This window comes from Saxophila tyrrhenica (genome assembly GCF_035928015.1).
Source record: "Saxophila tyrrhenica strain CCFEE 5935 chromosome Unknown scaffold_8, whole genome shotgun sequence".
Taxonomy (NCBI): domain Eukaryota; kingdom Fungi; phylum Ascomycota; class Dothideomycetes; order Mycosphaerellales; family Extremaceae; genus Saxophila; species Saxophila tyrrhenica.
This window is the reverse complement of record NW_027041740.1, coordinates 1320891-1344111: the sequence shown is the minus strand read 5'-3', so window position 1 is coordinate 1344111 and position 23221 is coordinate 1320891. Positions and strand designations below refer to the sequence as shown.

The 23221-nt window shown below is 54.7% G+C and overlaps 9 protein-coding genes across 9 annotated transcripts; 2 read left to right on the top strand and 7 right to left on the bottom strand.

Moving 5' to 3' along the window:
- Nucleotides 1–402: 402 nt before the first annotated feature.
- LTR77_005872 (uncharacterized protein) lies at nt 403–1833 on the bottom strand (the record flags this gene model as incomplete). Its single annotated transcript, XM_064803115.1, has 2 exons — nt 403–1508; nt 1557–1833. 2 exons carry the CDS (start codon nt 1831–1833, stop codon nt 403–405), a joined length of 1383 nt encoding a protein of 460 aa, XP_064659240.1.
- Nucleotides 1834–2239: 406 nt separating this feature from the next.
- Nucleotides 2240–6861, top strand: NTE1 (phosphatidylcholine and lysophosphatidylcholine phospholipase; the record flags this gene model as incomplete). Its single annotated transcript, XM_064803114.1, has 2 exons — nt 2240–6630; nt 6705–6861. 2 exons carry the CDS (start codon nt 2240–2242, stop codon nt 6859–6861), a joined length of 4548 nt encoding a protein of 1515 aa, XP_064659239.1.
- Nucleotides 6862–6953: 92 nt separating this feature from the next.
- On the bottom strand, nt 6954–8315 carry LTR77_005870 (uncharacterized protein; the record flags this gene model as incomplete). Its single annotated transcript, XM_064803113.1, has 1 exon — nt 6954–8315. The coding sequence occupies one exon, from the start codon at nt 8313–8315 to the stop codon at nt 6954–6956; it is 1362 nt and encodes a 453-aa protein (XP_064659238.1).
- Nucleotides 8316–8614: 299 nt separating this feature from the next.
- LTR77_005869 (uncharacterized protein) lies at nt 8615–9970 on the bottom strand (the record flags this gene model as incomplete). Its single annotated transcript, XM_064803112.1, has 1 exon — nt 8615–9970. One exon carries the CDS (start codon nt 9968–9970, stop codon nt 8615–8617), a length of 1356 nt encoding a protein of 451 aa, XP_064659237.1.
- A 1684-nt stretch (nt 9971–11654) lies between these two features.
- On the bottom strand, nt 11655–12995 carry LTR77_005868 (uncharacterized protein; the record flags this gene model as incomplete). Its single annotated transcript, XM_064803111.1, is given in 2 exon segments — nt 11655–12715; nt 12734–12995. 2 exon segments carry the CDS (start codon nt 12993–12995, stop codon nt 11655–11657), a joined length of 1323 nt encoding a protein of 440 aa, XP_064659236.1.
- A 285-nt stretch (nt 12996–13280) lies between these two features.
- LTR77_005867 (uncharacterized protein) lies at nt 13281–14249 on the top strand (the record flags this gene model as incomplete). Its single annotated transcript, XM_064803110.1, has 1 exon — nt 13281–14249. The coding sequence occupies one exon, from the start codon at nt 13281–13283 to the stop codon at nt 14247–14249; it is 969 nt and encodes a 322-aa protein (XP_064659235.1).
- A 283-nt stretch (nt 14250–14532) lies between these two features.
- On the bottom strand, nt 14533–15276 carry LTR77_005866 (uncharacterized protein; the record flags this gene model as incomplete). Its single annotated transcript, XM_064803109.1, has 1 exon — nt 14533–15276. The coding sequence occupies one exon, from the start codon at nt 15274–15276 to the stop codon at nt 14533–14535; it is 744 nt and encodes a 247-aa protein (XP_064659234.1).
- Nucleotides 15277–15634: 358 nt separating this feature from the next.
- Nucleotides 15635–17158, bottom strand: LTR77_005865 (uncharacterized protein; the record flags this gene model as incomplete). The annotated part of the gene is made up of 2 exons (XM_064803108.1): nt 15635–16235; nt 16290–17158. The coding sequence occupies 2 exons, from the start codon at nt 17156–17158 to the stop codon at nt 15635–15637; spliced, it is 1470 nt and encodes a 489-aa protein (XP_064659233.1).
- A 713-nt stretch (nt 17159–17871) lies between these two features.
- LTR77_005864 (uncharacterized protein) lies at nt 17872–21927 on the bottom strand (the record flags this gene model as incomplete). The annotated part of the gene is made up of 7 exons (XM_064803107.1): nt 17872–18760; nt 18826–18933; nt 18985–20143; nt 20199–20596; nt 20646–21347; nt 21415–21722; nt 21772–21927. 7 exons carry the CDS (start codon nt 21925–21927, stop codon nt 17872–17874), a joined length of 3720 nt encoding a protein of 1239 aa, XP_064659232.1.
- Nucleotides 21928–23221: the final 1294 nt, after the last annotated feature.

The following is a 23221-nucleotide window of genomic DNA, read 5'->3' as shown; positions in this document are numbered from 1 at the left end:
TGCGCTGCCTTTCGAGGAGTCTTATCGATCAACAGACACATTCGTTCCTCGACCGAGAATTTGCGTGCCTTTTACCTACGATTCTACATCTCTCCCGTATCGTCCTCTCTAATCCATCCACTCCTTTCCCAGCTGACGTATCTCCCACTCTCCAGCTCGGTGCTCACCAGCTGGGCCGTGGACTCATCCTGTGTGTCTATGAAGCGCTGGTTCTAGGACACAGGAAACCGCAGCAGGCATCGCCATCTTTGAACGCTCGGCGTGGATAGGTGATTGCGAGCTTGCCGCCTAGGGTGAGCATGCTGTCCCAGATTTGCGAACATGATGGAGCAGTGATGGAGGTCACAGGTGATGGATTGACGTCGACAAATGTCTGTTTCCCATCTCCCCATCCACTCCTCCTCACACACCCACCTCCACCACCCCGGCCGACCCATCCAACTCCGCCCTCCTCTCCGCAACCCTCCCCCTCATCTCCTCCGTCATCTCGGCAACCGTCATATTAATCTGATCCACCCTATCATGATCCGCCTGACTCAGCGCCGCGACACCCACATTCCGCTTCGGCCGCAGCGCAGTCCTCTGCATGACGGGATAAAAGTACGCGCCTTTCTGTAGTCGCTCTTTCGTGCCGGGCACCGGTCCAACGTCGGTTTCAGGGTCGTGGAGGGCCAGCGCAACGGAGTCATCGTAGAAGTTGTTCGGGTCGCCGCTTTGCGTGTATGTTTCGTAGGTCCGGAGGCGGGTATATTTGAACGCGCGGGTGCCGTTGGCCAATTCATCAGCGTAAAGCTCCTCGTCCTCGTTCTCTGGATCATTGACGTTGAGTTTCCGCTTGATGCCACGGACGGCGTTCGGTGCGGCTGGAAGGAACAGATCGTAGTCATCCTCTGGCAGCGGTGCCGGCTTCCCTGATTCCGCGGTCCACTCCGCTTTCCGTTGCTCATACTTCTCAAGCGCGTTCTTCTCACTCTTAGGTTGGAGTAAAGCAACATCCAGCCGCTCGTCGTAGTTGTCGCCTGCTGCCACGGGATTGGTGATGAACTTCTTTACGAAGAAAGCGCCGACTTCTGGCAATGCCTCCAGATCTGGCAGGACAGGGTAGCTGTCCATCAAAGTTACCTCAGGTTTTGATGGGTGCTTTGGGTTTGACCAGGCCTTGACTTCGGGGTCGGAAATGGCTGCGCCGCGAATGTTGGATGTGCTGTCCTCCCCTCTATACGCATCTTCTGGGTAGGCGACGTCGAAGCCTTTGACGATGTGGCGGATGATGTTCAGCGGGTCCTCCTTGTTGGAGCTGGTCTTTCTTCGCTTCGGGTCGTTGCGTAACCGGATGAGGTCTTTGGGTGAGGAGGACGAGAAGTGCTGTGGTCCTTGCGAGGACGTGTATTCGGTCCTACGCAAGAAAGACACTGCGCCACCTGCGCCCTTGCCGAGCGCGCTGAGGGGCTTGAGTAATGCCTTATCTGCTGGGTGTAAGGGCTGTCCGCCTGGTCGTGCCATGATTGCTGGAAAGAGTCAGCTAAAGGAGAGACATTGCCTACGATATAGCATACCAGCATCTTTATCCGGCTTATCGCTGAATACACCCGGCACACCGATTAAGTCAATTGGCATGCCCAGTTCCGCATCCGCTTCAATGTTCATCGGCTGGTCTCGCGCGAGCTTCGAGGCATAAGCGGCGCTGGTGTATTGGCCTCCCAGGAGGCCAGTCCCGGGTATGTCTAGCAGTTTAGGGTGGTTCGCGGGCGGTGGTAAAGTGTTGGAGTATCGGATGCGGGCGATGTAGTCCTGGTGCACAACGCGCTCGCCGGGGCGCTGGCTGGAGGCCATGGTGGGTGAGGAGTGCTGTCGCCGACCGTGGTCTGGCTAGTGAATAGGTTGGCTGACTGCCCCGTGCCCAGCGCAGACTCGTGAGGTGTTGGTCAGTCCAGCGTCTGTCAGTGGTGTTTGCGATCGCAAATCAGTCGCAAAGGGACATTGAACGTCGTGAGGTCGCGTAGCTCTGCCGAAGATGCGCCGAACAACACCTCCACGTTAAAGTCGCGGCACCTCGTGGCCAAGCATGTGAGCTGGGAATAAGAGCGAAGGCCAAACGACTGGCGGCAGATGGGGGATGCACGTTTCCCGAGCAAAATGCCCAATTCGACGCGCCACAGGCCTCTCGCCTGAAGGTCGGGTGCAGTCTCACTCTCCTCTAAACTAGCCACACCCAGCGCAAACTCTCTCTGTCCGAGCAATGGGGACGCCACGCTCCAACGCTACCTCCGTCCTCTCTCTCCGCCCCGGTGTCAACGTCGCCTATACCCCCGAAGGAACCCACTCGACCCTCCATATGCTGGGAGGACTGCTGCTGGGCCTCTTCACGGTCATCCCCAGCATCCTCTACTTCCTCATCAGCTTCGTCACCTTGACCCTCCCAGCATGGCTCTTCAACTTCCTGTCGACCAGTCTGACCTTCACCATGAACATGACGACTTTATTACTGCTACTGGTGGCCATCGTCTCGAGCGTGAGCTGGTTCGTAAGGTACCGCTTCTTGAACATGTACTCCCGGCTTCCACCAGAGCCACAGAGGAAGGAACCGCAGATCGAGATCTTTCCAGATGCACAGGAGACCGATAGCAAAGCGGGACTGGCCAACTACTTTGATGAGTTCCTGAGCGCCATTAAAGTGTTCGGGTACCTCGAAAGACCCGTCTTTCATGAGCTCACTCGGACGATGCAAACTCGTAAATTGATTGCCGGCGAGACGATTCTCCTGGAAGAGGAGAAAGGGTTCTGCCTGGTCGTGGACGGGCTCGTGCAGATTTTCGTAAAGGCTGCTCGGGATGCCGAGATGGACTCTAGCAACGAAACGAGCTTTTCCGAAGAAGACCAGCATGAGGAAAGGAGCAACGGCAATCGAAGCTATCAACTGCTAACCGAAGTCAAGAACGGAGCTCCGATGTCTTCTCTGTTCTCGGTGCTATCTCTCTTCACAGACAATGTCAAGCTACGTTTCGACGAGGAAGACGAACAGCATGACAGTCACGGGTCGAGTAATAATCTGAAGCAGCACTTCCAACAGGCCAGGTCTCCTTACCAGTATGATGGCGAGACCACACCAGAGTCTGTCCCACAAAGTCCAGCTGCATGGCAGAATGGAGGCTCTCGGCCCCCGTCGAGTCACAAGAGGCCCTCGAACGCTGCTGGTCAGTTCCGGGAGCCACCGCCGCTGGCACTGGATTCGAACAACCATTCGGAGACCGCTCAGCACCACAGTCGGCGACCGAGCTTCATCCGGGGGTCAAGCTTCCAGCAGAAAAGGCCCAAGAAGCAGTTCTCTGCTCATCCGCACATCGTAGCAAGGGCGACCGTGGATACTACTATTGCCATCATACCTGCCAGTGCCTTCCATCGCATCACGAGGATCTACCCCAAAGCCACGGCTCACATTGTTCAAGTGATACTCACTCGACTACAACGAGTAACACTGTCCACGGCTCATGCTTACCTTGGCCTGACGAGCGAAGTGCTGCGGACCGAACGCTTAATGGAGAAGTACACTGCTCATGACCTACCCGACTTCCTGCGAGGCCAAGCACTATCACGACTGAAAGACAAGTTCAGAAAGGATCAAGAACGTATGGGTCCAGAAGAGAGCATGAAAGGCATTGCATTACACAATCCTCGTGTAGCCCAGCGAAAACGCCGAGCGAGTAGTAATCTTCGGCGTGACGCTGCGTTCCAGGCGAGGATGTCTGTCAGCAGAGGCACTGCTCCAGGCGGAGACCATGAAGACCGAAGTGGTATGAGTGCAGGAGATCTGCTGACGAACATCCACGCCGCGAGAGGCCCTCCAGGTCGCAAGCGGCAGTTTGGCAGCTTCTCGCAACCTTACTCAACTCCCCAACCAGCGAACGGCGATGTACACAGTCCCAACATACAAGACACTCGCAATCCATTCAATGTCGACGCCAGCCCGCGAGCAACAATGCATCGCCAGGAGTCCATGGACGAGGATGTGCTGTTTCGAGAGTCGATCATGGAGTGCATGGCCAAAGCAGTGGGCCTGACGACCGCACAGAGTACGAAGAGCACCGCGTCTGCCGCTCAGTCCCCAAGACTAGTATCCTTCGATTCGAGGAACAAGACGGCGGTCTTTAACAATAACGCTTTCGGCTTCATCGATCCGTATGAAGGGTCTGGCTCTATGGACGATTCGGAATCTGCTGTTTCGATGTCGGCTTTCAGCTCAGGCGGCTCTGCCAACATACTGGAGGACCTCAAGAATGAACTGGAGATCGTGTATTTCCCGAAAGGCTCGGTGCTGGTGGAAGAGGGCGAGCGGAATCCTGGCCTCTACTATGTCATCGATGGCTTCTTGGACGTCAGCGCAACGGTGGACGACCAAGACAGAGATATGAACGTGCTCGGCACAATGCCAGGAGGTGAGAACCAAGGGGTACCTGAGTTCTTCCGTGCATCAACGGACAGACGAGGCTCTTCCACGTCGAAGCGATCGGCTTCTATGCACGCCAAAGACGCTTCGCGGAAGAAGAGGCAGAGTCGCAAAAGTCTCTTTCTCATCAAGCCTGGAGGTCTTGCTGGCTATCTGGGCACTATCTCGTCCTGGCGGTCCTTCATCGATGTTACTGCGAAGACTGACGTCTATGTTGGCTTTTTACCACGGACGGCAATCGAGAGGATCGTCGAGCGACATCCTATCGTACTGCTGACGATGGCGAAGAGGCTGACCACACTTCTTCCTCGCTTGCTCCTGCACATCGACTTCGCGCTAGAATGGCTGCAAGTGAACTCCGGACAGATAGTGTTCAATCAGAAAGACGAGAGCGACGCAATCTACATCGTGCTTAACGGTCGGCTTCGAGCCATACAAGAGAGTCCGGACGGCAAGATGGCTGTCATAGGAGAGTATGGTCAAGGCGACAGCGTCGGTGAGCTCGAAGTCTTGACTGAGTCGTCGCGGCCAGGCACGCTTGTTGCTATCCGTGACACTGAGCTTGCAAAGTTCCCAAAGACGTTGTTCAACAGCCTGGCGAGGGAGCATCCCGGCATTACGATCAAGGTCTCCAAGATCATCGCTTCTCGCATGCGAGCGCTGGTGGAGAATCCACTGAACGACGTCTCTGCTCATGAAAGCAAGCTTGCTGTATCCAGAAACCAGGCGACTTCGAACTTCAACTTGCGGACTGTGGCCATTGTTCCAACCACTGCTGGCGTTCCGGTAGTGGAGTTCAGCAACAAGCTGCACAACGCCTTGAACCAGATTGGAACACCAAATGGTGTCACGACGCTCAACCAGGCTTCCATTCTGAACCATCTGGGCAGACACGCGTTCAGTCGCATGGGCAAGCTGAAGCTGTCACAGTACCTTGCTGATCTGGAGGAGAGGTACGGCTTGGTGCTGTACATCGCTGATACTAGTGTCAAATCGCCCTGGACCGAGACTTGCATAAGCCAAGCTGATTGCATCTTCCTTGTCGGCCTTTCCGAAGGCTCACCCAGCATTGGAGAATACGAGCGCTTCTTGCTGACTACAAAGACAACTGCACGGAAGGAGTTGGTCTTGCTGCACGCCGAGCGATACTGCCCTCCAGGCTTGACCAGAGCATGGCTCCGCAACCGACCTTGGGTGAACGGTGGCCACCATCACGTCCAAATGTCCTACCGCAGCGCCCCCGAGCCTGTCCACGCTCTTCCCAAGCGCTTTGGCAACGCCCTCAAACAGCGCGTCCAAGTCCTCCAAGCTGAGATTCACAAATACACCTCCCGCAAAGTCCGCCAGACACCCCTCTACTCCGCTGAAACGCCCTTCAAAGGCGACTTCCACCGCCTCGCCCGCCGTCTCTGCGGCAAATCCGTCGGCTTGGTGTTAGGAGGTGGCGGCGCCCGCGGCCTTGCCCATGTCGGCGTCATCCGCGCGCTCGAAGAAGCCGGCCTCCCCATCGACATCATCGGCGGCACGTCCATCGGCGCCTTCATCGGCGCCGTCTACGCGCAAGACGCCGACGTGGTCCCCATGTACGGCCGCGTGAAGAAGTTCGCCGGCCGCATGGGCAGCGTCTGGCGCTTCGCCCTCGACGTCACATACCCCTCGGCCTCCTACACGACGGGCCACGAGTTCAACCGCGGCATCTTCAAGACGTTCGGCGACAGCCAGATCGAAGACTTCTGGCTCGACTTCTACTGCAACTCGACCAACATCAGCAAGTCGCGCTCGGAAATCCACACCTCCGGCTACGTGTGGCGGTACATCCGCGCCAGCATGTCGCTCGCCGGCTTGCTGCCACCCATGTGCGACGAAGGCAACATGCTGCTCGACGGCGGCTACGTCGACAACCTGACCGTCTCGCACATGCGATCCCTGGGAGCGGACGTCATCTTCGCCGTCGACGTCGGCTCGCTGGACGACGACCGCCCGCAGGCCTACGGGGACTCGCTGTCCGGGTTCTGGGCGAGTTTGAACCGCTGGAATCCGTTCTCGAGCTACCCCAACCCGCCGACGTTGTCGGAGATCCAGGCGCGGCTGGCGTATGTGAGTTCGGTGGATGCGTTAGAGCGGGCGAAGAATATCCCCGGGTGTCGGTATATGCGGCCGCCTATTGAGCCGTATGGGACGCTGGAGTGAGTGACCACCCTACCTTTCATTGTTCGGGCGATGTGTTTGAGAGATGTTGTGCTGACAATGCCGTGTGTAGGTTTGGCAAGTTCGACGAGATATACCAAGTAGGCTACCAATACGGACAGCGCTTCCTCGCTGAGCTGCGGGAAGAGGGGGTGCTGCCGGTGATGGAAGAGACGGAGGAGCGGAGGAATCTGCGGCGGACAATGGCGCCGAGACGGGCGAGTATCTAGGTGTGTTTTTGGTTTGCATTCAACATTGCATAGCGTTTGGCGCGGGAAGATACCCATATAGGATAACGAATCCGAGGCATGCGGTTTGAGCATCATCTTCTACCAAGATCGATATCCAACACTTTCATCAGTGCGCTGTCACTGTTTGTGCCATCCTTCAGCTGGATCTCGACACCAAAGAATGGCGCAACAGCCACATCTATCACGCCCTCCATCAGCCCCTTCACCACACCCTGCAGTTTCTCTCCAGTTTGCTTGAAGTCCGGGAACGCATTTACCTCCAACAACCATGCAGTACCTTCTGCATCTACCAGGAAGTCCAGTCCGAATATCTCGAAAGCATTTGGTAGAGTTTGGAAGTGTATGCTCATGCCTCGAGCTGCTGCCTCGAAGACTTCGCCTGTGATAGCGCAGATTTGTTCGAAGACGTTGTCTTTCCAGCTTGAGTCTAATGTTGATGACTGGATGTCAGATGGCAGCGACCAAAAGTCTCGCACGCTGCCTTCTCGTTCTCCAGACTGGAGGCAGGTATTTGTCAAGTGGGCTGAGAGATCCTCGTTCGGTGATGCGGAATCACTGGCGGGTGAGACGTAGTATTCTGCCGCGAAGAGGGCGAGCATGCGTCTGCAGACACACACTCTCAAGGCCCCGGCGGCGAGGACATAGGTTCTGATATGGAACTTCCGATCTGCTGAAGGATGAGGTTGCGATAAAAGCAATGGAGGATGAATGTAAGGCTGCGCGATGAAATGCCGAAGATGCGATGTCCTGACTCCATTGGGCTGGACGCCATTACTGTTCCCAGCCTGATCTGAGTCCTCAATATCGTCTGGCTGCTCCTCTGCTTCGTCGTCAGAGTCGGCAGGATCCCATTCCTCAAAGATAGCCTGCAACTCCTCCTCCGAACTGAAAAGCCTGATGCCCTGCCCACGCTCACTCATACCGGGCTTCAATATCCACCACACCTTTGCGTCATCTTCCAGACTCTCGTTGCGCCGCCAGCTCTCCCTCAGCTCCCAAGCCTCTGCCTGATCCAAGGCATCGTCCAGGAATTCCGCGTAGTCAAGCTCGAACTCTACGGCAGGCTTAACATGGTTCTTTAGAAGCGAAGACGGATGTTTGGCAACCCAATGTGCGACAGTAGTAGATAAGTAGTGTTTCCGGATGAGAGCCTTCCGGATAATATACGAGTTGGCCAGGCTGGTCGCCGTGTGTGAGAGCACATGGTCAAAGTCGGTAGATTCGTACTGTCGCCATTGCAGCAGTCGACCGTCTGGTAGGTCTCGAAGAGGACTCTCAGGCGTATTCACCTCGACAAAGTGAACAATTTCCGGTGGTAAGCGTGCCTTCAGAGCGGCCATGAGGAGAGGCTGCACGTAGTCGTCTTCATAGTGGACGAGGGCATGGATCCGTTCGGAGGCGTCCTCCGGCGGCTTCATGCCAGTATTAGACATACTAGTTCCCGGATCGCAGTGGACTGTTTGGTCGGTCGTTGTTACATGATATTCTGTTACGAGATTCGTCATATCGAGGGCCGTTGAGAAGTGCAACTCCACTACAGTCCGGTTGGCCGTTAAAGAAGCCGGGCTTCGCCAAGGCTAATCTAGCTGGTTGCTGGTCTGGAGAAGAGGTGGATGAATGAACGTCGGTGGGTTCAAGAAGTCTTCATATGCGCATGCGAAATTGTCATAAGAGCTAGCACTACATCAAAAAGTCATACTGACCGAACAATCCACCAAGACGCCAGCCCCATCTAGCCCTTCAGCCTGCTGAAACTGCCGAACTTCTCCTTCACTATGGACACCGGGCTTGTCACCGTCTGGACAAGCTGGCTGAAGACCTTTGGAGTGCGCGGCTTCCAACTACTGATCAAAGACCTCTGACCGCATTTACTCTCCAGGGAAGGGCTGACCATATGAACAAGCCCATCGGCATTTTCTTGCACTTTCCAAAACTGGTCATACCGCGGTCCTTCACATGGACTATTTCGCAGACTGCTCTCTGCCAGCTGTCTGTTCGGGTGGCTGTTCATCGCAAGTCCCAACAAGATCCTTGGGTCGCTGAAGTCAATGTACCAAACTCGATGCCAGAGCCAGTACACCAGGATCCGGACATTGATGAAGAATACCGCAAACAAGACAACGTTGAAAGCCTGTTCATAGCCTGCAGTACCACCGGAAGCGTATTGCTGCTGGTGAACCGACGCCGTGAACCACTGCCGTGTAGGAAGCTCAAGCATGTTTCCAAAGCCCGAGTAGTTCCAGAACTCGACGAACGGTGCATCTTGAGCGCTCTGCAGGAGAGTGCAGCCGGACATGACCGCAAGGGCCTCCGCAGGGGACGGCAGGTTCTTGTCAAGCACCAGCTCTCCGGTCCAGTCGTACTGCGGTTCGGCGAAGAGCAGTTCGGGCCATAACCGGGCATTGGAAGAGTTCGGCTCGACAGCGCCGGAGTCCATGTTGATACTTCTGATCCACATGCTGGCAATTTTGGGCCATTCGTTACTGTACGAGGCATTGCCAGACACTGCGATTGGTGAGGAAGAGAGGAACGACATTTGGTCATTAGGGTCCTCGCAGATGACCTCGAGGGTGGCTACATTCGAAGAAGCATTGTATTGGGTGGAGCACGCTGGCGTCTGACCGACTCGAAGCTCGCAAAGAGCGAAATTGTTGGTGACCAGGTCACCACCTTTGCCAAGGACATATACGGCGTTGCGTCCATAATCGCAGCCTGTCGTGTCGTTGGCAATGGTGTTGTATTCCGCGGGCAGCTTCGGGAAGACTGGTGGCCATTTGGACAAGCCGTAATCCGGGCCCCCTTCGAACAGGCTATCGAACTCCGTTCCACCCAGATATGGATCTGGGGTGTCCACCTGGTTTGGCAATGTCCTCATGTTCACGGGCAAAGATGCGTTGGCCCACTTAGCGTATACGAGCGGTGCCAGCGACGATTCGTTGATACCTGTCGCACAAAGCACATTGATGAACGGCGACGGCACGGAAGCCCTGATGCTGTAGATATCGATACCACTGAGTTCATTTGGCTGCATGATGCCGTTGGAGGGATCCTGCGCTGCTTGCACCACTCCTGGATGCGGATAGGCCATTGTGACATTTTTGACCACCCAGCCTTGCGGCCTATGCAAGGTCACTGGCCTCTGCTCGATCCACGAACCGATGACGGTGGTGTTGTCATTGAACAGAGCCCGCCCTTTGGGGCGAGACGCAAGACTCGAGGTTCCCTTTCCAGCAGTGGCAGTGTTTGTCCAATCGCTGAGCCAATGCTGGTAGTTATGATATGCTTGAGAAGCAAGTTCAATCTGTAGGCAAGTGCTTTGTGCGTCTTCGTCCCCGTCTAGATCTGACGCTGTTGTGATAGGAGTCTTGCAATTCTTCTGGACATAGAGAGTGTTGGCGAAAGCTGTTGCGACCAGGCCTTACATCGCGATGCGCTCCCAGTGAGAGAACTTGAGTTGCGGCAGCACGAGTGCAGCCGCGGCAGACGTGTAGAGCATTGCAGCGATCGCTGAGACAACGACGAGGATCCCTAAACAGGAGCAGCCGGCGCATCGTACACTCTCCCACTGGGTGAGCATAGCTCCCGGCTCAGATACCCAGGTGCGCGTGGCCATTTCAGCTAGAGTGACACCGGGTTGCTTGTCGTTCGTGGAAGCCCGACGTGCGATGCATTGCCCGAGAAAGGCGATGACGACCGTGACGAACGACACCTCGGTCGATTTCGCCAGGGCAGAGGTGAGAAAGGCCGCGTTGGAGACTGTCAGAGCTCCATCTGTTCCTACGTTCCTTCCGTAACGCGGAGCTCTGAGGGCAATGACGAGGAAGATTCTACTGAACACCGTCGAGAATAATGAGAGCAGTAGCATTGCAATGGAAAACCAACCGCACTTGCTCTTCTTCAATGTACTGGACCCCATGGCCTTATCGTTGGGCGCTGACTTTTCGGATGGTTTGGATATGTCGGCGGTCCATGCGCGCATCCCTCGTTGTCTGGCAGAGTCGTTGTCAGCGTGCCCAGAGAGGTCACCGGCTTCAAACTCATCACACACTGTCTCGCCAGTCCAGTCCCCGAGGGCCGACGATGATCCGAGCTTGGAAGATTCCTCAGTCGTGCCTTCGATACTGGCGGGCGTGCTGTCGAGTCGTGCCAACTTTGATGGTGGTTGTTGACCCTGAGCAGGTCTATGATACGGTATTTCGATACCAAGGCCAGGTCGGTTTTGATCCGAAGCATGCTCGTTGTGACGGCTGCCGGCTGTGCGATCGAGAGATCTATATTCGAAGCCTGGTCTAGACGCCATTCTGCTGTCGCCCAGACGGCTCAGTCGAGGTGCTTGTAGAGCTCGAAGTCCGATTTAAAGCGAGTGAGCGGTCGTGATCATCATGTTGCATCTCGAAGGAATCTCGAGATGCTGACGCAGTTGTTTGCTTGCCCAGCTGCCTTCGAGGTCTAGCTCGTTTCGTCATGTCGGTTGCCGTCAACGAAAGACTGTTGTGCAACGAGGCTGTGCAATGACGGACTTGTGGACCTCGAAAATCGCAATGGGGCATGCGTCTGGCCGGGTCCATTCGCCGAAGAACTTGTTCGTAAGGCTTGCATATCGTGGCAGTTGATCTTCTGACTCCGGGGAGATGGTACCGCAAGTCAAGTGAGCTGAAACGACACAGCCTTTTGTCATCCTGACGCACTGGAAACCAAGTCAAGGACGGTGGCTGTGCAGTCGCACGCCTTGCAGACCATCGAACACTGCCAGCGCAATGCGGTCACAACTTTCACGCCTTCTTGGTGGCCGCTTTTCCAAAGAATGAACTCAGCTTCTTCATTCCACTCGTGTCCGCCTTCTTCAACTGCTGCACGCCGCGACTCATATTCTTCTTCCGGAACTCCTCATCTTCCTTCTTCTTTCTCTTCACCTCTGCTTTCTCTAGGGCCTCGTCATCATCCTCCAGTCCGCGCTTTCGGCTAATGTTCTCGCTTAGACTTCGCAAGGCTTGTGCTTCCGACTTGAGCTTGGCGAGATGTGCGAGGTGAACGTCCAATGGACTGAAGTCAATGAGGTCAGCTTTGCCAGACAGCATGCTGGTAAAAGCCGTGCGCAGCGGCATGGGTACGTAAGATGCCATGAGATAGTCGAGCGCTGTGCGAAGGCGTAGGAGGTGTTGTATGTTTCCGTCCGAAGTTGAAAGTTGTGATGTCGGCGTTGGAACGATCGATGTGGCTGTAGTGGAGTCGCTCGATATCGTGAAGCTGCTGGATTCTGTGCTTTGTAATGTTCCGGCCGCTGTGGATCCATCCTGTGAGGCTCCTGCCTCTGCATCCTGTGTCTCCTCTCCAACGACCATACTAGCACCGCTCTCCTCCCTCTTCACACTCATCACTGGCACGACGAGAGCTTGCTTAACGAAGTGCTCCTCCATGCTTGGAGGTAGGCCGTGTTCCACCACTCTTCTAGCTTTGCCCACCAGAACCTTAAGCAATTTCTCATTTGACAATTTGCACAAGGTCTCGTCTCCCGCTTCCATCGATTCACATACGACCAGCATCCGTCTCTCCAACATCGCTTCCAGTGTGTTGCCAGATTGCCGGTCAATGCGCATGAGCTCTTTGAAATGAGCCGACTGCTCTCCTAGCCTGTCCAGGTAGTCAGACGTCGAGAGGAACATCTGCGCCGCGCCATTCCTCTGGTCTTCGGACAATGCCGGCAGCAGCAGGAACAGAGGATCTAGAGGTGTCGCCACCATCACGTCGGCCGTCTGAAGAACGTAGCCCTCATCATCGCGAGCTACATTGGAGTCTGCCATAGGTGGTAGAGCATCGCCGTTATCAGGTGACTCTGGAGCCAGTAGCCAACTTTTACAGGCTCTCTTCGGTGCGGCGACTCTGGTGAATTCGTAGAACCCCTTGTCCGGGCAGACGAAGTAACGACCTGGCGCGGCTGTTGCTGGGTTCGGCAGTGTCACTATACGAGCCGCCGGCGATGCTTCTTGAGGCAATATGAAGACTTTGGGCGGGTTGGAGATGCTGGGATCCAGTTGTTGTATCTTCGATGCTGGTTGCGCCTCCTTGTCCTGCTGTGAGGCGGATGCGGTGCCTTTCTTCGCCCGAGTCTTCATCCTTGCTGTAAAAGGTCCGTAAACTGATGTCGCTATCCCATGTGGTGTTATGCAAACTGCGTAACGTCCAATGGCTCCGGCAAACGTACCAAGTCGTCAAATACCGTTCGAATGCTAATGGAAGTCGCGTTGGACTTTCACGCGTCGCGCTAAGATAAGCTTAGATTGCGCTAGGCCGAAGCTTGCCGGAACGTCATCAGCCGAGGTCTGCCGAGAGCTCGAGTTCAAAGACATCAACAACTCTTCTCCGAGCCATTGAATACACCATCAATGACGATCGCCAACATGTACACCACTCGCGCCCTCAACAGCCTATCGAGGCGCTATATCTGCGCACAATGCCGACACTTCTCCTCCAGCAAGCCTACCTTAGCGCAAGCAGCAGAAGTCAAGAAGCTGGGTGTAATTGGTGCAGGTCAGATGGGACTGGGAATCGCTCTGACGGCATCGCGAATGGCCAAAGTACCAGTTACAGTCGTGGACAACTCTCAGCAAAGCCTGGACAAAGGCATGTCTTTCGCCGATAAATTGCTCGCGAAGGACGTCCAGAAAGAGAAGATTTCCCAATCAGATTCAGATTCCACCCGACAACGGCTACAGACGACCACCAAGATGGATGATCTAGGAGATATGGATATGGTAATTGAAGCGGTGCCGGAGATCATTGAACTGAAGAAGTCCATCTTTTCCTCCTTGGCTCAGATATGTCCTCCGCACGCGATCCTAGCAACCAACACGAGCTCGATATCGATCACACTCATAGCTGCTGCGACCACCAAAGACCCCAAGGACCTCTCAGCTAGCTCAAGAGTCGTCAGCACGCACTTCATGAACCCAGTGCCGGTCCAGAAAGGTGTCGAGATTATCTCTGGCCTCCAGACATCCGCCGAAACACTCGCAACTGCCATTGCCTTCTGCGAGAAGATGGGCAAAATCACTTCTACCTCAGCTGACTCACCCGGCTTCCTTGCAAACCGGATATTGATGCCATATATCAACGAGGCGATCATATGCTTGGAGACGGGAGTTGGCGATGCGAAGAGCATCGACGATATCATGAAGAACGGAACGAACGTGCCTATGGGTCCGTTGACGTTGGCGGACTTCATTGGGTTGGATACGTGTTTGAGTATCATGGAGGTGCTGCACGCGGGGCTGGGTGACAGCAAATACCGGCCTGCGGTGAGGCTGAGGCAGATGGTTGATGCTGGATGGCTGGGCAAGAAGAGTCGGAAGGGTTTCTATGAGTACTGATTGCACGGCTAGCAAACGGCCAAGAAGCCTCGCCATAGACAAGTCTTCTGGCAGCCTCTTTTCACTCTCCCATCTCAATGTTCTGAACTGTCAAGTTGCCCACCATGCTCGAGGGCACCAAGAATCGTGGACCATGCCTCGGCGGGTAGACTTGCCCTGTGTACCGATATGTTGGGTCTCAGCTCGCCTTGCTGACCGTGATCTCGCCTAAGGTCGCCAACGGTTTCCGTCGGGATGCGTTGTCTTCCTCCTTCATGTGGTAATGGCCCTCTTCGTCAACCTTTCACGCTATGGGAAACCACGGCAGGCTTGAATCGATGCCTTCGCTCTCGCCTTTGAACCGCATGAAGTCCCGGGCCGCCTTGAGATATCCGCGGAAGGGGTCTTGTGAGTTTGGCGCTTGAATGGCGGTCTGGTAGTTGACGTAACCGATTCTTTTGGCGACGTCGCCCATTCCCAAGTCCATGGTCAGGTCGACATCGAAAGGACCCGGTTGCCAGTATGCAGAACTCCGGATCTCGAGCTTGTGGAAGTGATTGTTTGTCGGTGGCTGTGCGAGTAACGTTCTCTCCGCACTCTTTTGGACGGTAGAAATTGATTTGTTTGCACCAGCAATAGGTGCAGCACGGAGCTTGAAGCCGTTCTTGGGGAAGTTCCAAAGTCTTTCTGGCTGCCAGCGGTCCACTATGTGGAACAAGTGGCTGTTGAGGAAACTTGGCTGGACACAAACATGCCCTGAACTGACGAGGTCATCGAAGGAATCTAGCCGCAAGAGAACACCCCCCTCTTCCGCAAAGCCCAGTGCCAGTGCCTCCTCGAATGAATCGACCGGGAGAAAGCACAATTTCTTCTGTAGCATCTTGCTGCCCTTGATGACTTGTTCGAACATGTGGTTCACTCGCTGCGACAGCAGAAGAGTCTTGAAGTCGACTTTGACCAGTACCTGCTCGAGCAGCTCAGTGATGCCGAAGACTTTGGTGACGGAGTTCCCGATGGCGGTGTCCGTAGATTCGATGGAGGAGCTCATATCTGCTTTTTGCGTCTAAGGTCTCCAGCGTTAGCATACTGTCATGGTGTCGATCACTCGTGATCATGCCTTGTGGACGCGGGAAGCCGGCTGCTTCGCAACTGCCCTTTTCCGCTTCATGATTGTGGAAAAGGCAGTAGCCAGTGGTGATTCGGAGGTCAGTGTTCAAGCTGCAAGTTCTTGTTGAGTGATGAGTCTGAGGTCGAGCTGGTGATGTTGAAGTTGTTTATGAGCTTGAGAAAAAGTGGGTCTGATCACATGGTACGATCAAGCATGTGAAGTTTGTGATCACATGGTAGTTCTGTCAAGTAGGTGAATTTTGGAGTCGTGAAGTCCAGATACAGAAGTCGACTAACCATCACCCTGTTCCAAAAATCGACTCCACCATCTCTCCACCTCTGGTCGCCAGGATCGACAGCAGCGTATCCGACAGCCCATGCGTACCTTCATTGCAACCTTGTAGCCATATGCCAGCATCTCGCTCAACCACTCCATCCTGAAACTTGATGCTGTAATCGCGATTGACCTCCCAAGAACTGGATCCATCTTTTCCTTGCTGGCGCAATTGCTCGATACCTTGCAGCATCTCTTCATGAGCATTCCGTTGGTACCCAGACGCCACCACGACAAGGTCAACATCCAAAACCTCTGATCTTGACTTGCCATCAGCGTGATGAGCGCCGGTATTGTTGCGGACATGGAGTTGGACTCCCGGCTGGCCATCGACGGCATCATTCATGCCGGTGACGGATCGATGGTTGAGGATCTGATGCGGCCACTGGTCTTCAGACGAGTATCGTATTCGGTAGGAGTACAGAAGCGTGTAGAGCTCTTCGAGAAGCTCCAATCGGACGACACCATAGTTGGTGGCCTTGTCTGATGCAATACCGTCTGCTCGAGTTTCTGGATCCTGCGAGTAGACGTCGTCCACTCGGTTGGGATCGAAAATTTCGTTGACACTGCAGCTGGTCAGTGGAGGATGCCTCAGGAGGCGGGTAATGGTGACCACTTACAACGGGGAATCGTCACTCGGTCTCAATGCGGCCCCTCGAATCAACAGAAGCGACCGACATTCCGGAAACCGCTGTGGGATGTTGTGGAAGATCTCTGCAGCGCTCTGGCCAGCACCAATAACTGCTATCGATCGCGGCTGTGTTCCTTCGGGAAAGATCTTTTCAATGCTGGTTGCATACTGTGATGAGTGAATGACACGAGGATGGTTCGCCTGCAGCTCTTTTGGGATGCTAGGCTTTCCTCCAACCGCAACGACCACATGTCTTGCTCTGGTGGTACGCCGCCGTCCAGTTTTGCTGTCGACAGAGCGAACGCTGAACGACTCCACTGCCCCAGTCCTGGCATTCCTGCTGTCCACCCCGACTGCTTCGACGCTCTGGCCATAGTCGACCACCTCCTCGAAGTGTTCAGCACACCATCTCATATAGTCTTCGTACTCTATCCGCTCCGGGAGAAAGGTGCCAAGGTTGGTGAACTGGACCAGTCGATTTTTCTGGTGGAGGTAGTTCAAAAAGGTGAAGTGGCTTCGAGGATTCCTCAATGTCGCCAGGTCCTTGATGAACGTGATTTGCATCTTCGTCCCTGGAAGTAGCATACCAGCATGCCAGGCGAACCTCCCCTGTCGTTCCAAGAAGCGAACTTTTGGACGTCGCGTGGACAGGCCGCAGTCTTTCGCCTCGAACGCATCGTGCAGTGCTACGGCAATGGCTAAAGAAGCCGGTCCAAAGCCAACACACAGAAGGTCGTGAAGCTCATCGTCGTCCCAGCGCTCTAGGTGAGAGCTTTGCGATATGCCATTGGTATCGCCATTGCTTGTCGGTTCAGTTGAGCTCTGCATCTGATCAGGAAAGACGGCATGTGGCGACATCATGAGAGCCGAAAAGAAATGCCTCGTGCTGGTGCACCAACAAAGTATACCGGCAACTCGGAGGATAAGGGCAAGTACCACAGCAGAAGGAATAACGTAGGCACGACAGGACGAAACACCATCTACCCGAAGTCGGAGAACGTTCGTCTGGCGTCAAAGCAACAACACAATGGATCATTCATCTCAACGAGCCAAAGTCAAAAGTAATACGATGATGAGGCCGCGTATCCCACTCCAAAACCGATGTCGTCAGGATACCATCGCGCGCGAATCAACTCGACGTCTCACACCGTTTCTTGGCCATCTAATCAGATAAGGATCAAGGCCCGACGATTGGAAAAGTCTTCCCTGCAGCCGAAGCGACGACAGGTCCGAGATACGCGGGATGGAAAAGTCTGCAACGCGCTGCATGGCTGAGGGAAGACGCCGGCGTCATGCCGTCAGATGGCTGGTGGTTTGAGGTAGGAACAAGGTTATCTGATCGAACCATTTCCGCTCCGAGAACGGATCACATGCGGACTATGCATTGTCTAGCTGCATTAGCTGAGGCTAACAAGCGAGGAAGATGGATGCTCCGTAGCAGCGGAGAAAGTTGGTGTTGAGAGGTCCTGGCTTGCGCGGGAGAAGCACAGATCGACTAGACGAGGAAAGGCGAGAGTCAGAGCGAGAGTGAGCACGAGGACGAGAATCGTGTCATGGTCGAACCAATCAATTCATGCTAGTGCCTGCGCCTTTGCCATGCTCGCGTATAGGCCACCCTTTTGTACCAGCTCAGCATGAGACCCTTGCTCCACCACCCTTCCGCCATCAAGAACAATAATGTTGTCAGCATGCTGTATGCTTGCCAAACGATGTGCAACAATCACAGTTGTCCTCCCCTTTGCAGCTGCCTGCAGCGCTTCTTGAACCTGTTTCTCGCTCACAGCATCGAGAGATGCAGTCGGCTCGTCGAGCAGAAGACACTCTGGATTGCGGAGGAGGGCTCGTGCCAAAGCGATGCGACTGCGTTGGCCACCAGACAGCTGCGAGTTGCCTTCAGCGCCGCATTCTGTAGTATAGCCTTCTGGTAAGCTGGAAACAAAGTCGTGGATGCCGCATTGGTTGGCGACCGCTTCGATCTCTTGTTGTGAGACATCTCGATCAGATGCGCCAAGTGCAATATTGTGGCGTATCGAGCCAGGAAAGAGCTCTGCGTCTTGTGATAGTAGCGAGAGTCGGCCTCTCAGCTTTCGTACATCGTGATCTCGTAAATCAGTACCGTCGAACAGGATCTCGCCTGCGGTAGGGTCGTAGAAGCGCTCGAAAAGTGAGACAATCGACGACTTGCCAGCACCAGAAGGTCCTACCAACGCCACCGTCTGGCCTTCGGTGATCCCAAAGCTGACGTCGTCAAGGACAGGTGCTCCATTCGAGTACGAGAAGCTTACGTTACGGAATTGTATCTTGGCGTCTGAGTACTTTTCCAGGCTGTCAAGGCTGGACGTCAATGACTTCTCCGGTTCTGACTGTAGGTCGTCGGGGGTGGAGGTCAGGATGCTGGGCCGAGACGAGAGCAGCTTGAAGATGCTCGCGGCGGCTGTTCTTGCACGAGCGAGTTCGGGACTGTGGTTATGAGGAAGCCCTGTCAGCAAATCATCTCATTACTGCAGGCGAGCGAGAGGACGTACGACAGCGAAAACAACTGGCCAGCCGACTGCGCTGAGAACAAGAGCGCCGGCAGCACAGTGAAGAACTGCTGCTGGTTGTATGTGCCGTTCCTGACTTGTCTCGAGCCCCTAAAATCTGATCAGTGCGAAGTCTTCTGAAAAGACTTAACCGGTACATACCACCAGTACGCCAATGCATAGACGAAGTAAGTAATAGCCAGAGAAAAGGCCAGAAACAGATTGCAAGTAACCGTTGGGATCAACCCAGCTTTGTAAGGCTTGCGCAAACCTTCATGATACCGCTCCAGGTACAACTCCTCCAGACCGAGGATCGCGACTGTGCGGCGGCTATGGCAGACTTCTACCGCGACTCCAGTGGCCTCGCTATAAGCCGTCCGATGTCGTCGCTCGGACCTCCCGAGGAGATTGATTCGTATGAACCCAGATGCGATCATGACTGGCACAGCACCGAGAAGGACGACAGCGATCTTCCAGGCAACGACGTGCGCGAGCACGGTTCCGCCAATGATAGAGACGATGACGGTGCAGACAGTGCCCAGAGCGACGCCCGAGAGGCATGATAGATCCGACGAGTCTTTTGCGAAAGTAGACGCCAGTGCACTTGCCGAGCGGTCCTTCTCTGCGAACCAAGCCAGATCAAGGCGAAGCACAGTCTTCAGTAGCTCTGCCTGGACCCGTGCCACTAAGCGGGAGGATGCAATACCAAACGCAGTGCCGCTTCCAACAAAAGACAGCAATGCTATGCATGCCAGCACGAAGAACATCAGGCAGTAAAAGTCGGCCGTCGATTGGAAGTCCGAGCGCCCTTGGCCGGTGTTGAGGAGCTGGACCAGGTGGCCGAAAATGATGGCTTCTCCAATGATCATACCACCAGAGATCATGGACGCTACTGCTCCCGCAGCAACGAGGATGTGGTCCGGACGGGTGAGTCTGAGAAAACTGCGAGAGATGGTTGCTAACGACGGCTCGCCGTCTTTCTCAATGACGCCTGTTTCGGTAGTCTCGGAGTCTTTCCGGAGCCTCGTTGGCTTCTCTATCTCGTCAGTCGAGCTGTCTGAGACTTCCACGATCTGCGTCTGACTGTCGCCGTTGACAGCCTGCGCGGCCAGAAGGCCCGAGAAGATGGAACCATCTTTGGTTAGTTCAGCTGGTGTACCTTGCTCGACCGCGCGACCGTCTTGCAGCACTGTTACTTGGTCCGCGGAAAGCACGGTGGAGAGACGATGGGCAATCATCAGTACGGTGATGCCGTTCGCGACTGCCGTACGTATCGCTTCCATGACCTTGAGCTCACTGCGGGCGTCGAGTGCAGATGTTGCTGTACGTTTTGTCAGCTAGGGTACTGTGGATGAGACCATTGTGGCCGGGCTTACGCTCGTCGAGGATAAGTATTGCTGGTTTTGAAACAAGCGCTCTAGCAAGACAGACTCGTTGTCGTTGACCTCCACTGAGCTGCGTCGTATTGTCCACAACCGTATGGATACCGTTCGACAGCTCTGGGAGGAAGTCGATGCCTGCATCTGCTGCAGCTTGCTCACACAGCCTGACCGAGTCGGCATCTGACAGCGATCGCCCAACCAGTCCGTATCGGATGTTCTCGAAGATCGAGCCGGAGAACAGTACACAGTCCTGATCCAACACGGCAATCTGCGATCGGAGCTCGAATTTGTTCATCTCCATCAGCTCGTGGTTGCCGATACTGATGCTTCCGTCGTAATCATAGACTCGCAGGAGTAGCGATACAAGCGTCGACTTGCCACCGCCAGAAGTTCTGCAATAATGTCAGCTTTGTTGTTCCATGTGTGGGAGCTATATCGTACCCTACGACGGCATTAAACGTGCCCGGCTGAAAATGCATGTCAAGGCCATTGAGCACTTGTGCATCCGGTCTCGCAGGATACGCAAAGGTAACATTATTAATCCGTACGTCTTGCCCTCGCAGAGATATATCTCCGTGGTCGTGCGGCCGGTTTGATCGTTCCGTTGGTCTGATTTCGAGGACCTCCAGAATCTTGCCGTAGGCAGAGGCGGCGCGAGAGAAGATCTCAAGAAAGGGTGCAAACTGTCCGACGACAAAAGAAGCATCAAGGATGAGAAACACCACAGCATAGATGGTTCCAGCATCGCCGCCTGCTTCATTGGCCGCTGCCATATGGCTGCCAACGTAGAATGCAAGAGCATTGGCGGCGTAGGCGACAAAGTATGCACCTCCGAGCTCTAGCGCTGAGGCGATCGCTTTCCGGAGTCCAAGCCTTGCAGATTCTGACAGCTGATCAGAATGAAGTTGGCAGATATTCGCGATCATGTCGAAAGCCTGCACAATCTTGACCGCCCGCAAAGCGCTTAAAGCGACGGCGTTGGCTTTCTCGGTGTGATGCGTCACCCGGCGTGTGTATTTCGAGATCGACGTTGACCCGAGCGAGACCACGGCTATCATGGAAGGTATCACAGCCGCGAACAGTATGCCGGTCAGCTTGGCGTTCAAGATGAAGCCGACGGTGAAGGCCGCGACGAAATATGACCTGGAGCATAAAAGTATGGACGGTCAGCGGTTGTATCGGTGCAGGCCCTCAATCATGATGCACCTACATCGACTGAATGAATATCCCAACCTTTTCCGAGCAGCCGACCTGGATGGTATCGATGCTATCACGCAGGAGCCCATTGTAGTCAAGGTCCTCGACGTCTAGAAAGGCCTGGTCGACATAGAGCAATGTCCTGAGCAGCCTTCTTCGTAGTTGGATCGCTATCCGCTCTCCAGTCCGGGCAAAGAATGTGGTATATGCTGTTGTTACAACGAAGTATGCAACCGCGATCCCAATGAGCTGGACGATGTGATCTTCCAGCGCGGCCTCATCTGGTGGAAAATCGCCGATGATTTGTGCGAATATGACGCCCTGGCGAAGGTGAGTGAGAAGTGAGAGCTCTGAGCCTTTCAATACGTACGATAATTGGCAACGGCACCCCAGCTGCAATAGCGAACAAGACACCACAGTACGCAATAGCTTGATCCCGCGTGCTATCTAGTGTCCGGAAGAGCCCAAAGTATGATCCTTTGAAAGGGTTGAGTCCGAGGATCTGTTTCCACAGCTTGAGGGACATTGTTGTCATCGGAGCGTGCCATGGTCGCGGTTGTCCTGGATTGAAAGTGGTATCTTCCAGGCCTGCTGTCGAGTCTCGATGGTTGTATTCTTGTGAAGGTATGTCATCGTTGCCGATGGCCTCCGAAGGTTCCCTCGTGCGGCTATGAGAGACTCGTGCTGCCATGCCTGTCGTCAACACCTATGGCAAACTATTGCCTGCCCGGCGGCGATGGTATGTAATTACAATCATCTGGCCATCAACAGACACCTGCTTGAGAATTGGAAATGCATACAGCAGTAGCAGAAGCGATCCGGGAGATAGAGCTGCAACAGTGAATATCGACCGCTTCGGGACAGAGGACAGGACCGGCTAAGCGAACGTAGGACTTAGCAGTAAAGAGGGCATGTGAATGGCAGGCCTTCTGGAGGAAGTGCGAGGTGCGATGTCGTTCGAGACCTCTAACCAATAAGGTTCGACGGGACGACCTGACACCTCGAATGACAGCAGAGAATGTGTAAATTGAAACGCACACAAACCTCATCCGGCTCGACGGCCGGGAAGCATGTCTGCAAGCGCATGCGAATAACGACGGAGACGAAGATCGTCTCGCCAAGCAAAAGCAGAAATTTTATCAGATCACGATCTGATTAGACGATCAGTCCTGAGGAACGCTCGAGCAGAAGAAAGACAGCCATCGGTGGGTCGCATTGCGTATGCCCAGTGTATTGTTCGGGTAGGATGCAGTAGCGGCAGACCATGGCAGCGTTGTCGGCATCGAATCTAAATGCACTGACTGCCCCGGAGGCGAGAGGGGGGTGCCCATTAGGTGTCTCGTCAGCTGGTGAATGTTGGCCAGGAGATGCTGTGTCTGTAGAAGCCAGCGAACAGTAGCGCAGTCGTGGTACAACATAGTCTTGAAGAAGTCGGTTTTGGTGCTCAGTGTTGGCCATATTTGCCGTGTTGATGCGAACAACCAGATAAAGTCGTGTCGCGTCGTGATCATAAGCAAAGATATCGACAGGGATGACGATCGACGCCATGCCTCTTTCGTGCATTCGTCACATGAAAGACGACTTCAACATTCACGAGGTGTAGTGAGATCTAAGGCTACACCCATTTAGTCATCATCACGAGTGCTTCGGCGGTATCGCTGGCAGATTGCTTTTGATCCCCATGACTGCTTCGGTACGGCCACCGCGAGTCCGAACCCGGCATTACCCGCCGTGAGAGAGAGTAAGGAAGGCGGGCTATCGCTGTCTCTGCGAGAAGCCATACACCACCTCAACCGAAGAAGCTGAGCGCCTTCAACGTG